We start from the raw sequence: 16,042 nt of genomic DNA, 5'->3' as shown, positions 1-16,042 counted from the left end.
TTTCTGCATCTTCTGGGTTGGTCTGTAACAGCTGTCTCGATGACTTTAGTCACTATGTCCACATCATTTCAGTGCTAATGACTCCAGGCTGGTCATTCTTCTGAAGTCCATATCCACACACTGCTTCTTAGATATTTCTACTTGCATATCACACAGGCATCAAAAACCTAACACGTCTAGAACACATCCTACACGACCCTGGACCACGCCGCTTTCTCCTCTCTCTGTGCTGCCTACATCAGTGAGTGGCCACACCCTCCGACCACCCAGCTTCTCGAGGTAGACACCTGTCATCCCTGACTCCTCTCCTCCCTTCCTTTTTCTCTGCACATAACCAGTTCCCAGGTTCCTTCTTCTCTTCACCTGAAATGTCTTTTGAATCAGTCTATTTCTCTCCTTTTCACTGAAACTACCTGCCAGTCCACCGTGGTCACCTCTTGACATGATCTCAACCATAGCTGGGTGTCCCAGGCTCTAGTCTTGTCCCAGCTAGTCATTCTCTACACGGTAGTCAGAGTGATCAAATCAAATTGGATTATTTTGTGGTTTTTTTTTTTTTAGCTAGAATACATACTTCCTTAACTTGGTGCCTGGTGCCTTTTGAGTAGTTAGCTGTTCTTTCAGAAACAGCTAATAAGATCTTTCAGGATCATTACTCGCCCTGCCTGGAGACCTCTAACCTGCTCTAACTCCCTTCCACAACCAGCTCAGACAACGGTCTCGTAAAGCTCTTTGAGGAACACTCTAGTTCACTGTTGCGTCCCCAGCATCTAATACAGTTCTTGTCCCAAGTTGGCATACCATACACTTCTGAGAAAAGAAAAGAATCAATTCAGTTCCTAGGGACTATGATATCTGAACAAGTTAGAACAATGTCTTAAAAACACACTAGCGACACCCACTCACTCTCTGTCACCTCTCCCCTACCCTTAGACACGACGCCATTCCTTGGATTCCTGTTTTGTTTTACTTCAACAGGTATTTTAAAATGTTCTTAATTGAGTGGACATTAAGCAATCCTTACAATTATAAAAAGCATTAGAGGAAATTATATGAAATCCCATGTGTAATCTTACAAAAGGAAAGTCCTTATTTATGAAGACTTCCAACTCAGAATTCATGAATGAAAAGAAAAATGTTATGAAAATGTACCTCCTATCAATGAACACTTCCGCATGACACGAGACACCATAAACGAAGTTAAGAGATAAGCCAAAACCTGGGGTTAAATATCCAGGATGCACCGAACAAAGAGCTAATAAGCTGAATGAGCAAAAAGTCTTAAAAATTATAAAGGAAAAGTCAAGCAACTCTACAGAAAAAAATGAGCTAGAGAAATATACAATCAGCAAAAGAACAAATACAAATGGTCAAGAAACATACAAAAATCATCGCTCTACCTAGTAATTAGGGAAATGCAAATTAAAACAATAAAAATGGAGTCATTTTCAGCTGTCAGACAAAATTCACATTTGTCATTTGGTTGGACCAGTTTATGCACACTGATTATGTACAGACTGTGAGCAGGGGACAGAAACGCTCCCATGCTGCTGTGGTACAGCGTCTGAAACCTCTTAATGAGCCAATCTGAGGGTTTTAATTTTAACCGTCAAAATTAAAAGTTAAGATACCCCTTGACCTAGGATTTTTACTTCCAAAAATCTGTCCAAAAGAAATATTTGTACATTTACACAAAGATTTGTATGCGGATCTACACACACACACACACACACACACAACACACACAGATTCACCACAGATCTGTCTTTATACTAACAGCAGAACATAAGAAACAACTGAATGATTATTAATGTATTAGTAGTAACGTTAATTATCTAGTTCAGCTGTATTTCTATTAAAAAGAATGAGATAGGCCTACAGGTACTGGCATGGAGAAAACCCTCCCTCTTTGGCAAAATCAGCTAGAATGGTACCTATCCCATTTAAGTTTAAAAACAAGTGTGCGTAGAAGTTCCCTGAAGGAGGAGTAGAAACACGCACACCGCCTTGTGACCTGGTCTACTCTTTGACAATGAGAAGGCAGCCTCTGCGCACGGCACGGGACTCCTACTCACAACCCCCCCTCCCCCCAGCAAGCACAGGGGCTCCCACCACTCGAATGGGTAACAAGGAGACCCGCCTCCAAAGGGCAGCTCTGCACGCCCACTCCTGCCCTCTGAGCGCCAGGGGGCGCTAACGGCTGGGGGTGTAAACAGGGCGACTTCAGTTCCAGCCTGTGCGCTCCGACTTCCCTCTCCTAAAGCTCATTTGAAAGTGCGAAAACCCCGTCCGTGTTCCTTGTAAACCACTGGAAAGGTAACCAGGTTCTTGGGTCTCCAGGAGCACAAGACGGACTGGACTTCTCTTTCATCAAATGGGGTTGACTGTGCTTCCGATTCTGTGGACAGTAAATGGCTTCCGACGAACCCGACTCTCTCCCTCAGAGGACGATCTTGTCGAGTGTTTCAAACTCGTAGCAATCTAGTGACGCCCCGCTTCCCACCACCACCACCACCACCACCACCACCACCACCACGTCGTCTCTACCAGAAGAACGTATCTTAATGCTCTGAGACTGTGCCTGCCCCTCCACGATCCAATATCTGGATGCATTTTGGGATGTGCTTCCAATTCCTGGGAATTTTCTTCCTCTCTCTAACAATTTTCCCTCTCTCTTTGCCGTTCCAGAGAAGAGTTTTACGGAACTTACTTTTCAGCGTGTTTTTTGGAGAGCACAAATAGTCTTATCTTCCTGTTAGACCTTTTATAAAAAAAAATATTTTTCAAATATTTCCTTCTTTTCACTTGGTAATCTCTAAATTTAAATCAACTCTACCCGCGAGTCATACTCATTCTGCGTACGTTACATTTTCATTCATTTTCTGCTCCTCTTATTTGGTCCTAGGCATTCCTACTTTTGGTTGCCATTTAAACCTTTCAGGAGTATTCTTTTCTCCCCTCTCCCCTTGTTACTGTTTCTATTTTGCTAATTTCTGCACAACCTCAATCCAGTTGTGCTTTCTTCCGTACAATCATCCACCTCCAAACACTGTTTCTAAAGCCTACTTCAGGTACCTCTTCCTGACATACCCACACAGGGGGATGGTTCTGAAGAACAAAACTATCTACTTACAAAGAAGAAGATGCGCGACTCCTGGCAGGACCTCTACCTTGGCATGCTGCCCTTCTCCCACAATGCTCAGTAGGAGGCTTTCCGCCAGTCCTGTGCCCTCGGCCATCCACTATGCAGAAGAGGGCTCGGGTGCCATGCCCCCGGTACCCACAGGGAAGCGGTCCACTGGAGGACCAGACAGGGAGGCAGGACATCACAGGGAGCTTGGACTAGCCCTGTCCAGTGCCAGGAAAGATGGGAGCATGGCACCAACTGTCAGAGATACTGTATTCTGGGGAAGTCCACTTGTTAATAAGTATGTCAAGTTTCTATCAAGATAAAATTGTCCCTGGCAAGCTGCTGGGTTTTAAGTCTCGCATAGTGGGAGCATATGGGACCACCAAACAGGGAGCTATTTCAAGTCATGAAACCCCCCTACTGAATGAGGTTCTTAGTGGTTGTGAAGAAGGAGGGAAGAAGAAATACTAGTCAGCCACATCTGGGCATGTACTGTTGACCATTTGCTCTGAATGCTTTCTCAGCAATGACAGGATATCCTGCAGCTCTACCCAAAGTGTCTGCGTGCCCAGAACTATCTGGTCCAGTGAGTTTCTGGCCTCCGTTGTGGGACTTAAATATAATATCTACTACCCCACTGCCTGCCTTTGTTCAGACAATCAGCTCCAACAGCCTCTGTCCGACACGTGGAGCTGGATTTGACGAGCAGACGGGAAGGCACCTGGTGGGCCGCACACAGCGTGGGGGTCCTTGTCAGGGCCTTCATTGTGGGCACGAGCTGGCCTGTGGTTCGGAAAAGCTAGAGTAACCCTCTGTACACGACAGCTGTTTATGTGAGCTTAAAAAAACCAAGGTCCCAGGCAGAGAAGTTTTGCTTTCTAACCAGGACTGTGGAGGTGTTGAGAGAGTAGCTACAGGGAGGGTCCTCCAGTCTACTGTCCCTCCTATTCCTTGGAAAACATCCCCTCCAAAGACGGCTCTTCCTTATGCATTTCAGGGACGTTACGGGGGTGGAACTCTATAGACAGAGAGGGACATCTAGTCAGTGAGATCCAGACTTTGAGGACCTGTAGGCTTAGACAGTGGACATAGGAGAACTGAATTTGGTAAAGGAAAGTATGTTTTGTAGAGGAAGGAAGATACTGGGTTTAAGAATAAAAGATATTTAACTATTTCCCCATATGTAGTTATTCTTTCAAAAAATATATTTTTACTATATCTTATTCAGTTCTGGGAATAGTAATCAACTTTCTTTGGTTTTTTTTTTTGTTTGTTTGTTTGTTTTGTTTTTTTTTTACAAAGATTGTGTTCCACAAAGTTGCTCAGACTGGACTAATAGCTATTTATATGGTGTGTTTAATTTCTGACGAGGGCTAAAACCAACTTCTCCATCTTCTCTTCTGCTTAGTTACTTAATGCGTTAAATTATATACTTCGCTCCTTTCTGGCTCATTCACCATCCTGACACCAAACTTAATTCAGACAGTGGATCTACAAATGGCGCCGTTTACCAGATGTCACAGGATTGCAGATGTTGTCCTCACTTTAAAACACTCCGGCCTGTTGTCCTGACATAACAATAATGGGGTCCTTCACTGCCGGACTCTGCATCCTGAATGGAGGTTTGACTTGAGGAACCGGTCCCTGCACCCACAGCCCTCGGCTTCCTTCAGAGAAACCCTCTGGCTCAGGTTAAAGGGCAACCAGTCTGCAATCTCAAAGGCAACACTGCGGTTGGTTCCTTCTTTGAAGATCAACACATTTCTGGTTTGGGACGGGAAGACCAATGATAATGAGAGAGGCAGAGAACGCATGGGTCTCCCACCGCTCAGATGCGCCCCTGGAGGGGAGGCCCGGGAACAGCGCGCTTCCTATGCTAATGAGATGAAGAGAGGAGGAAGGGGTCCGATTCACAGTTGATACATTTTGAGAAAAGGGAGAAACTGCCTCAGCTGCTAACGATACTAAAGGGTTGATTAGCCCCTGAATTTCTCCTCCGTGTCCCTGCAGACTGGGCCCTGCGGTCTGCTTCTCGCGGAGAGTGACCGTGACCTACTCAATGCCATCCCCTGTGGGAAGACACACTCCGGAGTACCTGCTCGGGGTAGTAAGGTAGTACTAGGCAGGCAGTGCTGCGGGGGGTCGAGGGTGTTGAGGACCGCCTCCATCCGCCAGGAGCAGAAAGGAATGGAGGCCTCAGCTCAGGATTTGTGGCTCAGGTTTCTGGGTCGTCCGGGTGGAAAGAAAGTTGGTTCCAGAGTGAACAGTCAGCTCAAAACTAAAGGGGAGAACTGTAGCTTCCTGTCAGGAAGATGAGATGCCAATGTTTGGTTTGAGAATGACTGTGGGCCCAGGCTAGCATGTGTGCATACATGTGTGGTGTGTGTATGCATGACGTTTGTGTGTGCATGCATGCGTGTGTGTATGTGTGATGTTTGCGTGCGCATGCATGTGTGTGTATGCATGACGTTTGTGTGTGCATGCGTGTGTGCACTGAGGGTAATGGGACAGGGTGAGGGTGGCTTTGCTCCCTCTGCTTCCTAGAGAGCAGGAGTTGGGTCTAGTCTATGTAGAAAGGAAAAGGCTGTTCAATTTCCTCTGACAACCTCGTAGAACTGCCATTAGTCACATGAGTACTTCGGAAAGTGCAAGACTGAAAACCGGACAGTCGCTATATACAACAAACTGTGTGCCTGGCGATAGGCTAAATTCTTGACATACACTCCTCCCTCACTGATCCTTTCAAAACCTCTTTTATCCTATCTTACAGGGGAGGAAGCCGACATGGGGAGAGAACAGAATCTCGGGTAAGGTCGCACACGTACTCTGAGCTAGCTGGAGTGAAGATCTGACTCCAAACCTGCACTCTGCCTGGACACCTCCCTGCCCGTGTGGACAGTCCCACAGAGCACGCGGAATGGTGGAGGGGCGGGGAAACGCACCGTGACCCACAGGGCGAGGGACCCCAGGGGCCCAGCTGGGACCGAAAGGCTTTCTGAACACTCAGCCCTACGGGCAGGCCACAGTGGACAGCGCTGGGCAACGCCTCCATCACCAGGGAGGTCATCCCCGAATCACCGGGCTCTCGCTCTCCAGTCTCTGAACGGAAATGCAGCAGCACGGAGGATGTGCTCTGCCGGAAAGGACCGCTTCCTTAGCCCAGGGCTGCCACTGGGTGGAGCAGCAGAGTCTTAGTCACAGGGCCTCGAGTTAAGGATGAAAAGACAATGGAAGTGCAGCTTTAAGGGGACCGTTCTCTGATGCTGGTTCATTCTGTCATCCACGCCTTTCCACAGAAGAGCTTGGAAAATGAACTCGCACCTTTTGGCTTGTTTAGTTATTAACATACGACTCTGTGTGTCTCCCAAATCACAGGGGCCCTAAATACAGAGGTGGGGACAGTCGTCACCAGGAGATTAGGAAAAGGAACGGAGAACAATGTACATTACACAGCAGCTTGTACATCTCGGGGAAAACAGGGAACAAAACCACTCGATCAGCACGCATACATTTTTCAATCAATCTAATCTATGGGGATCTGACTTTATTTTTTTTTGGGGGGGGGCAACAGATAAGTCTCCTCGCTGCACCTGAGGGACCTGTGCTCTGGTCTGCGCCCTGGTCCTCGCGCCCCGCGTCCCCTACCTCCTTCGTTGTCCTTGCTGTCCGCGCAGAGGGTCTCCATGGCCACGTCGCATCCGGCGCCTCTCCATCCTGGCTGGCAAACGCAGTGCCAGCCGTTCTGGTCCAGCGTGCACCTGCCGTTGCTGTTGCACAAACCGGGACAGCCCTCTGTCCAGAAAGACAAAGAAGGGAAACACAAGGGACTTGAGGACTGCAAGTTTTCGCGCCCGAAGTAAACAGCTATGGGACACTGAGTGGGAACAGGCCTTTGTCAACAGCACAAATACTGTAATTGCACATGGATAGAAACAGCAACGTTATCTAAGGAATCTAATTCTTATCCAAGTGGCATCTTTGATTGGCCTGACCCTTGAGACACCACTTACCTGGGCAGGACAGAAATATATGTAACGACTCACTAAATAGCTGCAGGCCAGACAAAATTAACTTCAAAAAAATTTTTTTTTCCCCTTTAAGCAAAGCAACAAGGTCGATTGGTTGATTGTATGGTGTAAAAAAAAAAAAAAAAAAAAGCATCTCAACATGATAATTTGAAAATCCCAGGTATAGGTGTTTCATCTGTGGTAAAGATTACTGGCCACTCATGAGGGCATGCCTTCTGAAAGCACCTTGTTGCTTTAAAAATCTCCCCTCTAAATTCCGAAGCATGAAAGTGGGTATGAGGCTATGAATGAGATCGAGAAGAGAACATTAATTTTATCTGGCCCCAGAGTTGCCGTGTATTCATGTGAAATTACAGTGCGTTCCGCCGTAACCGCACAAAGTATAGGCCGGCATTTAATGACTATACTTCATGCCAAGAGTACATTCCTTGTCACAGAAGAAGCGAAGCCCAGGGGACCGTGAAGCAGCTCAGCATCTATTCTAACAGACATCAGGGTTCAGGCTGCATACGGATGGGACAGGACCAACAGGAGTTCCAACTAAATGTAAGAGCTGTGCATATCTGAGTACTTAAGACGGACAAAATGAAATACCAGAAGGACCACAAGAAAACATCGGTAGACTGAACAAAAAACACAGTAGTGACGTGCTTCAAGACAGAGAGCGGAGAGTGATAGTTGGTGACAATCTCCCTAGGGCTTTTGTGCTGTTACCTTTATATCCTATCTTGTCTGCTTTTATGGGCAAGGAGGGAAAATTTGGGAAACAATTAAAATAATTTAATATATCCAAAATGTATACTTGTTTCAGTCTAACATGACATAAAAAAAAAAAAAAAGAAAAAGAAAAGAAAGAACGATTTCTGCCACTTCCTAATGATGATGTCTGGCATGCAGCCAACATGAGCCGTTCATGAGGATGACGCTCCGGTAGGTTCCGGTGTTCTCGTCTATGAGTCTGACATGACGCCGACAGAAACGAGGGTAGGAATGCTCTAGAATTGTGTGAGAATCCTTGGTTCTAAATCAGATCTCTTTCGGACCGAACTGGTTAGAATTTGGTATAAAATATATAGTCGTGAAAAGGGCTTGCTAGAGAAGCAGGGCTTCGTGATACAGCTTCCGATTAGAATGCTCCTCTTGTGTTGGGGACGAAATGGAAGGGGCCAATCTGTTAAAAGGTGTCTGTTTTAAGGCTGTTATTAAAGGGATTATTCGTATATGTATTGGCTTCCCCTCCTCCACTCCGAAACCTGAAAGTCTGTCCCGAAGAGACACTCAGTCTCTTACGATCAGAGTTAACAGGCAGAAGACGGCTCTGACAGCCTCTCGTGGCCGAGTTATAATAAAATGACGCTGTGGATGCCATCGGGTCACGATGATACTAATTGTGCTGCTACTTCCTCTTCCAGACAATCACTGTCTGCATTTCTAGATTATTCCGTACATAAAGGGTGAATTTTCTTTATGAATTTGTTTGTTTGTTTATCAGAAAGGAAGACTGAATCGTCCCTCTGACACAGAGGCAGAGGTGCGAGCTGCGTGTCCACAGGAGTGATTCTATGAGAGCCTGGGTATTGCCATGAATATTTCCATATTCTCATGAAAAGCACAAACAAAGAGTAGAAGGTAGGTAATCGGGGGAGAAAGGGAAAAGGGAATTTCCTTTTCTGGAAAAAATATTTCCCCTCTAGTTCTATGGTAACTGAAGACAGGAGACGCTGCTGTTTTTTGCAAGTGTTTTCTGTTTATTTTACAGAATGCATGATATTTCGTGGGTTTTTTTTTTTTAGAAAATAGCAATATAAATTGTGATATCAAATATATTTTGAAACATTTAGAAAAAGCCAAAGAAGTTTTCTTATGAAGATAAATGAGATTGCGCTCAACATATATACATATTAACCAAAATCTCCTTTAGATTGGCAATTTCTTACTGTGATAAGCGAGTGAGCAATTGTGTTTCTTTAGAGTTACAAGCTCATCAGCTCGTCAGCTGAATTGCCAATGATAAAGATATTCTAAAATAAGAAACAAAAAACAGCAAATGTACTGTTATCTTCAGTTTTTAGGTGCGGTGAAGCCCTTTTACATGGGAATGAAATCTGTGATAACCCAAAATTATAAAAATGGGACACAGACATGGAAGTCTCAATACTTTAAACCCAATGTATTGCACATAATGTAAGCCTGATTTATAATTTACAAAAAATATGCATGGAAAACAGTCTATTTTCATACCTATTGCAATCCAATACATGGTTATATAGATATATATATATATGTAGATATGTCAACAAAGAGCAAGTATACAGTACCTTTAACTATCTTATCCAAATAGTGAGCTTGAGAAATTAAAAAGGAAAAAAAAGAACAGACAGACATTTCAGAAGTGTCACATGGGACAAGGAAATTTTCAGAATTTACATGCAAATCGAGTCGCTGCGGCTGACACAGACTCACATCACACGACAGAGCTTCTAAAAATGCAATATATTCATGTTTTAGCAAATGCAGTCATGACTCCAGGAAACACTCAGCATTTTCAAGAAACGGATGCAGGTCAACTAACACGACCTTACACAGATCGCTCAGAACGCACCTATCAGAGAATTGATACAAGAGGAATCCCTTCTTGATCGCTAAAGAAGTTTGGAAATTCACAACTATGCAACTATGAGACCTACAAATAATCAGACTTTTATTTTTTAGGGAGGGGGTGAGAAAATAATTCGGTATGTTAAAAGTTTGCTTATAACAGAGTATATTTCATACAGGTTACATAGGGGAAGGGCAAAAAATAAATAAATAAATAAAAAGAACCCAGGCCCTGGAGAAAGCATTTCCAGAAGTTCTGATGCTATCTTTCTTTAACCTGGGAGACAGGTGCACAAAAACCCTGCTCCGAGCCGCTTCTTTCCTGAGTTACTTGCATATTTACAACTTGTCAAACAATCGCGGTTAATAAAGAAGCAAAAAGAAAAAAGAAAAAGAATAAAATTGAGGATACTTGAGCAAATTTAATATATTATAGAAAAGGTAAGTTCTGTAGAAAGGGATTCCTCGGTAGCCTGTAATCCCAGGGCAGATGGACAGTCATGTGTCACGTGGGCAGTGCATTAGGAAGCGCGGGCAGCTCTGGGGCCCTGTGTCGTTTCAGGATTCACGCGGGAGGGAACAAGCTCCGCTTCTCACAACGGCCTTGCAGGGAACAGTCAGGATAATGACTGAGCCTCTTCCTGTCCCTGTCCCTTGAATCTTTCATGAGGTTCCAACGGGGCTACCTCTTCCCTCCTCTCACACAGAGGCATCAATACCTCTCTCCCTTCGGTGCTGAGCGCTAACGTGTTCTTAATAAAGCCTCAAGTCTTCTTGCTTTGTCAAAATTCATACATCTTTAATGATCTCAAATTGCTTTTCAGAGATGCTTATGTTGATTATTTTTCATTACCGACACATGCAAGCGGGAGCGCGGTATTTCTAGCAGAAATGATTTGAACTAGAACTTTCAGGTGAGCCGCTCAGGTCTGGCGGCTGTCATGTGTGTAAACGAGGCCATAAACGGTCCTGACACGTCTGTAGCGTGTGTATAAAAGGACTCTTCACTTTGCCACAGGATTCCATTAGAGGCTCTTGAACTGCATTTAACACTAAGCGTGTTTATAGCTAATTGACAGTATACTGCAGGGGAGATCCAGGTGAAGAAGGAACGGTGTTAGGCGTTACTTTGAAATTATAATATAATAAAAATAATTCCACTTTCAAGCATTGAAATAAATATGTACTATTGAATAACACCATCCACAGAATTCCTTAATAATTCATTCTAAACATCATAAAATCTAGTAGAGCCCCTTAATAGCTCCTAAAAATTCTGATTTAGACAGGGTAGCACTTCTGAGGGAATTTTTAGTTTTGAAAAATTAATAACACTGATTGTAGTCGGAGAGCAAGCTTTTTGCTTCCACACCAGGCCCACTTCAGTTAACACAAACAATAAGGGAGGTAGTTAATTCTGATGTGGATTAGGAGTGGTAAAGTAGGAGTACTGTAAATCATTGCTAACCTAGCTAATCCCATTATTTTAGCAAACACAATCAGTTATGCAAAAACAGTGGACTGAAAAACAACAGTAAAGGTGAGTTTGTCATTTGAGTCAACAGAACATCGAAAGTGAAGCTGAAATTAGAAAATACATTTAAACTATACGGACGGTTAAATGTACATAAGACTTTAAAATATTAGCCTCTAATTCCACGGCAGATGGACAGTAATGTGTCACATGGGCAGTCCATGTGACACATTAAAATATTAAAAATAATCAATGCAAGTTTTACAAAAAGGTAAAAACTGATTGTAAGGAACATATAGGTACTGAAAAAATATACCAAGATTTGTCATTTGCATTTTATATCACAAGAAACAATTATGAAGCTGAGAGTTAAAACTAAGATAGAAATAGGGGAAAAATAGCCACCTCAATCTTGGCCCCTAAGAGTCAAATTTCGGACAATACCACAAAAGCCCGGTACTAAGCAATAAAGAAGTCAAAGGGAGTTGTCGCTATATGAGCGTCAAACAGTGATCATACATAATAATTGCAACAATAAATACATCAGTTTTTTAAGCCACTACAGGAAATAATCAGAAAAACAAAGGCATGTTGTGAGACGCCATTAGGAACAACAATCATAAAGATACTACAGTATATTTAAAAATTAATATGCCTAACAAATACTTAAATGCACATTTAAATGCAAAAAAAAATTACTGACACTAATAGACATTCCTATTAGATCTACAAAGAAATTTTAAGTTTGTTTTACAGGAGAAAACTCATAAAAATGAGTGCTAGACATATAAAACACAACCTTTTCAGAAACTATTCTCCGGTACAATGTATTTACAAAATATCTTCCCTGGAGTTCAAATTATTTATCTTTTAAGGAGATCCACGTGGAATATAGAGGGTGAATATTCCTGTATTTCCTGTAGGATAGTGATTCTTCACCTCTTTTCGGGGTCTCGAATCTGAAAAAAGCGGAGACATGTATCGACTCCCCCCAACCCCGCCCCAGAAAACAGTGCACACATGCTCCCAACACAAAATGCTGCTGATGGTTTCAGCTTCCCCATGAGCTGCGCATTATGAACACCTGGCTGAGAGATGAATGATTCCCACGTACCAGCTCTGGCCCAGGTCTCTGTCTCTGGGTCAGGCCAGGCTCAGAATCATCCCGGAGCCACACCTGAAGGGCTCTGACCCCAGCCTTGCTCCCTGGAGCTAACAACGCGGGCTTCCTTTGTGCTGGGACTGCCCTAAGTGTTGTATATTACCCTCTTCACCACAACCCGGTGATGTAAACACAGCTGGAGAAACAGAGAAGAGGGGAGACAGGCGGCCTGCGCATGGTCACAGGCCGTTGGCCTCCAGGGTGTGCTCTGCACCATGCTATCATAATGCCTCTTCTTAAAGAGATTTAGAAACAATTTTTTTTTTTTCCCTAGAAGAAACTGGTGAACGGATCGAGAATTACTGCACAATCGTTCCTGCCCTACATGAATCTAAGCCGCTGTTTCTCTCCGCATAGTCACAGGTAGACCGCGATCTTTCAGACGGCCTACACGGCTTCCTCGGGGCGGGGCCAGGTGGGTCGCCCTTAAATGGTGTAACACAGGTCAGCGATTTCTAAGCGCCTGGGCTTAATTGTCTCTCTTTCCAAATACATTCAAACACACAGTCATCCTGGAATATAAATGTCCAGCTCAGGCGTTGGGGGGTCCTCGGTCTACTTACTGTACAGGGAGACAGAGACGCAGCGGAATCTCAGATGTGGGAGAAAGGGGGGCCCATCATACATATTTGTTCTTACATGATGAACCCGCGAATCTCCAAACTCACCAAAGCAAACAACTACTACTGTATCCTTTCTACACACTCTCCTGAGGTGCTTCTTTTCTGAAAGAATTCTCTTGTTTCTCAAGGCCCCTGTTGCCCCACGCCTCCCTCTGTGGTCCGGGCAAGGTGGGCGCAGGTGGACACAACGTGGCTGTCTCTCACCTGTACCCTTTAGTGAGGGTCGTGGATTCTGAGGTCCCTTAGGAGGGACTTTTCTCAAACATATTCTCTTGTTGTGCTGTTTTTTAAACTGTGACATGTAGATTAGGGAGGGATAGCATCTTTTTGGGGGGAGATTCTACTGACATCTTGTTGCCTCATCTGCACACCTCTCAAAGGGAACCCACCTCCCTCCATTTCTCTAGTTTTCTGACACACCCCCTTTCCCTGAAACACTTCTCATGGATGAAGTCTAGGAGTTTCAACACCAGGGTAAGTGCAAAAAAAGAAAAAAGAAAAGAGTCAAGAACTAGTTGTGGTCATTTCATTTAAGAGATTCCATGAAAGCACAAGGCTCTTATTGTGGGACCTTATGGGCAAGTCTTCTCCATCAGAAATGAAGACTTCCGGGCCATGCTCATCACTATAATGTCACTGCCTGGCTCACAAGGGATTCTCAGTATCTGCTGAGTAAAATGATTCTATGTACTTACTACGGTGGCCCTAGTACCGTGATGGCGAACCTTTTTATAAAAACCGCCCATTTTTGCAGAGCTGGTAATCTGGTCCCTCCCGCCCACTAGTGGGCGGTAATGGAGCAACCAAATGGCGCCGCGATTGGCCCACTGTGAAAGCTGGACCGCCCACTAGTGGGTGGGAGGGACCAGGTTGACCAGCTCTGCAAAAATGGGCGGTTTTTATAAAAAGGTGCGCCATCACGGCCCTAGTATGTCTTATTGTATGTTGGCAGCTTTTGAAGAAATTCTATGACTAATACAGAGGCTGCCGTTTAAGAAAGAAGCAAATGTGATCAATTCCTCGTTTATAACATCCTTCCTCTCTCCTAGGGCCATCTGCTCCTCTTCCCTCGCCAATCCATCTATCTCAATGACACATAGTACTATCAACTGTGACCGCCATTCATCGACTGTTACTATGCGCTGACAACTATGTAAGCGTTAACATGGGTTAGCTGATTCAACGTTCACCACCCTCTGGGGTAACAGGTACTATTGTGATCTTCCCTGCTTCCCGGATGAAGAAGTTGAAGCACAGGAAATTAACAATTAACTTTCTCAAGGGCAAAATGATACCAAGTGACAAAGCCAAAATTCTAAGCAGGTCGTCTGAGGCCAGAGCCCATATACGTGATCAATAAGCTATACTTACAACTGAGGAGGAGGAGGAGGAGGAGGAGGAGGACCTGTGTAAGGGGGACTACAAGCATCATCTGGTTTTAGACTGGTCAGTAAATTTACTTGATTGAAAAAAAGACCAAAAAAAAAAAAATGTGGAAAGCCTTAATTCAACATAAAGGGAAAATGCAGGCAATAAAAATTAAGATCCCAATTAATTAGAAATATTAATCGGTGGACACAGCCTCATGTAGACCTAAGATAGCTTTAGAAGAACGGTTGTGACCTGTTCTAAAAGCTCACAGGAGAGGGCTATTGGTAAGATGTTAAAACTGAGTAAGATAAAACAGGTGGAATAAAAACAAATGAGTCTGAAAAATAAACAGAAGCAGCCCGGTTGATATATAAATGTTTAAGAAATGACTGCTGAGAAGTCCTGGGTTTGATTCCCGACCAGGGCACACAGGAGAAGCGCCCATCTGCTTCTCCACCCACCCCCCTCCTTCCTCTCTGTCTCTCTCTTCCCCTCCCGCAGCCAAGGCTCCATTGGAGCAAAGATGGCCCGGGCGCTGGGGATGGCTCCTTGGCCTCTGCCCCAGGCGCTAGAGTGGCTCTGGTCATAACAGAGCGAAGCCCCGGAGGGGCAGAGCATCGCCCCCTGGTGGGCAGAGCGGCGCCCCCTGGTGGGCATGCCGGGTGGATCCCGGTCGGGCGCATGCGGGAGTCTGTCTGACTGTCTCTCCCCGTTTCCAGCTTCAGAAAAATACAAAAAAAAAAAAAAAAAAAAAAAAAGAAATGACTGCTGAACATCATCTCAAAGAAGGCTGCTCTTTTAAGATGAGATCAAAGGAATCCATGTGTCTGCTTTGGGGTGGGACTGGAATATTTGGAGACGTAAATGGGGTATAATTAAGGACGTAAATGGGGTAGAATTTGGTTTCCTTTTACTGTCAAACTAATGCTGAAAAACAGAGAGGAAACAAAGGCAAACCAAGTTGGTCATATATCCATTAGGCAACTCACAAGGGAAAAATACCAATTGTTTGTGTATACATAGTTGCTGATGTGTACGGTTTGAACTGTCTACATTGTTTCTGCTGTCGACAGTGTACTTGGTTGGAGCATATTAAATAGTAGAGTATTTTCACTGGGCTACTGAACTGACTCCTGGGTATAGCCTAGACACAGGCAAATAACACAGCATCCAGGATGCTGAAAATATTTCTGTTTAATTACAACAATAAAATCTTAGAGGGCCATCTTCAAAAGAGGATAATTCAATCATAGGAGTGCATAATAAAATATACACATATTCTTCACTATGGTGATTATGGAATGTCCTTGGAGTCGAGGACAAATATTTATTTAGCATTGTGTGTTTCATAATCCTTTATAACACAGACTTTTAAAAAATGGTTCACATTAGTATCTCATTAAAGCCGTAAGTAGGTGTTGTTCTCAGATTATCCATATGCCAATTCCTGTAAATTGACAGAGAAGCTACTGTCTGAAAATAAGTATATTAAATCTATTTATTCCAATCAGAAACTGCCTAAAGCAGCATGCAAGCTGCATACCCATTGATTTGATATCCCTTAATTGGTACGCACCGCACTGTTTTATTAGCAATTAACTTGCCATAAAGGATTATGACACTGACATCATTCTAAATACCATAAAACAATTTACT

The 16,042-nt window shown here is 44.0% G+C and overlaps 1 protein-coding gene across 8 annotated transcripts in view; it reads right to left on the bottom strand.

Moving 5' to 3' along the window:
* Nucleotides 1-16,042, bottom strand: part of TENM3 (teneurin transmembrane protein 3) — a 615,102-nt gene that overhangs the window by 72,855 nt on the left and 526,205 nt on the right. For 4 of the 8 annotated variants that reach the window (XM_066380117.1, XM_066380120.1, XM_066380125.1 and 1 more), the window contains 3 exons: nt 9,477-9,503; nt 7,873-7,893; nt 6,776-6,922 (listed from right to left, as the gene is read on the bottom strand). In XM_066380117.1, coding sequence (XP_066236214.1) covers nt 6,776-6,922; nt 7,873-7,893; nt 9,477-9,503 — 195 coding nt within the window. The remainder of the gene's footprint in view (nt 1-6,775; nt 6,923-7,872; nt 7,894-9,476; nt 9,504-16,042) is intronic. The other 4 variants (XM_066380122.1, XM_066380123.1, XM_066380118.1 and 1 more) reach the window with 3 other exon arrangements.

Source organism: Saccopteryx leptura, chromosome 4 (genome assembly GCF_036850995.1).
Source record: "Saccopteryx leptura isolate mSacLep1 chromosome 4, mSacLep1_pri_phased_curated, whole genome shotgun sequence".
Lineage (NCBI taxonomy): Eukaryota > Metazoa > Chordata > Mammalia > Chiroptera > Emballonuridae > Saccopteryx > Saccopteryx leptura.
Note: the sequence above shows the minus strand (reverse complement) of the source record. Positions and strands in the feature narration are given on the sequence as shown.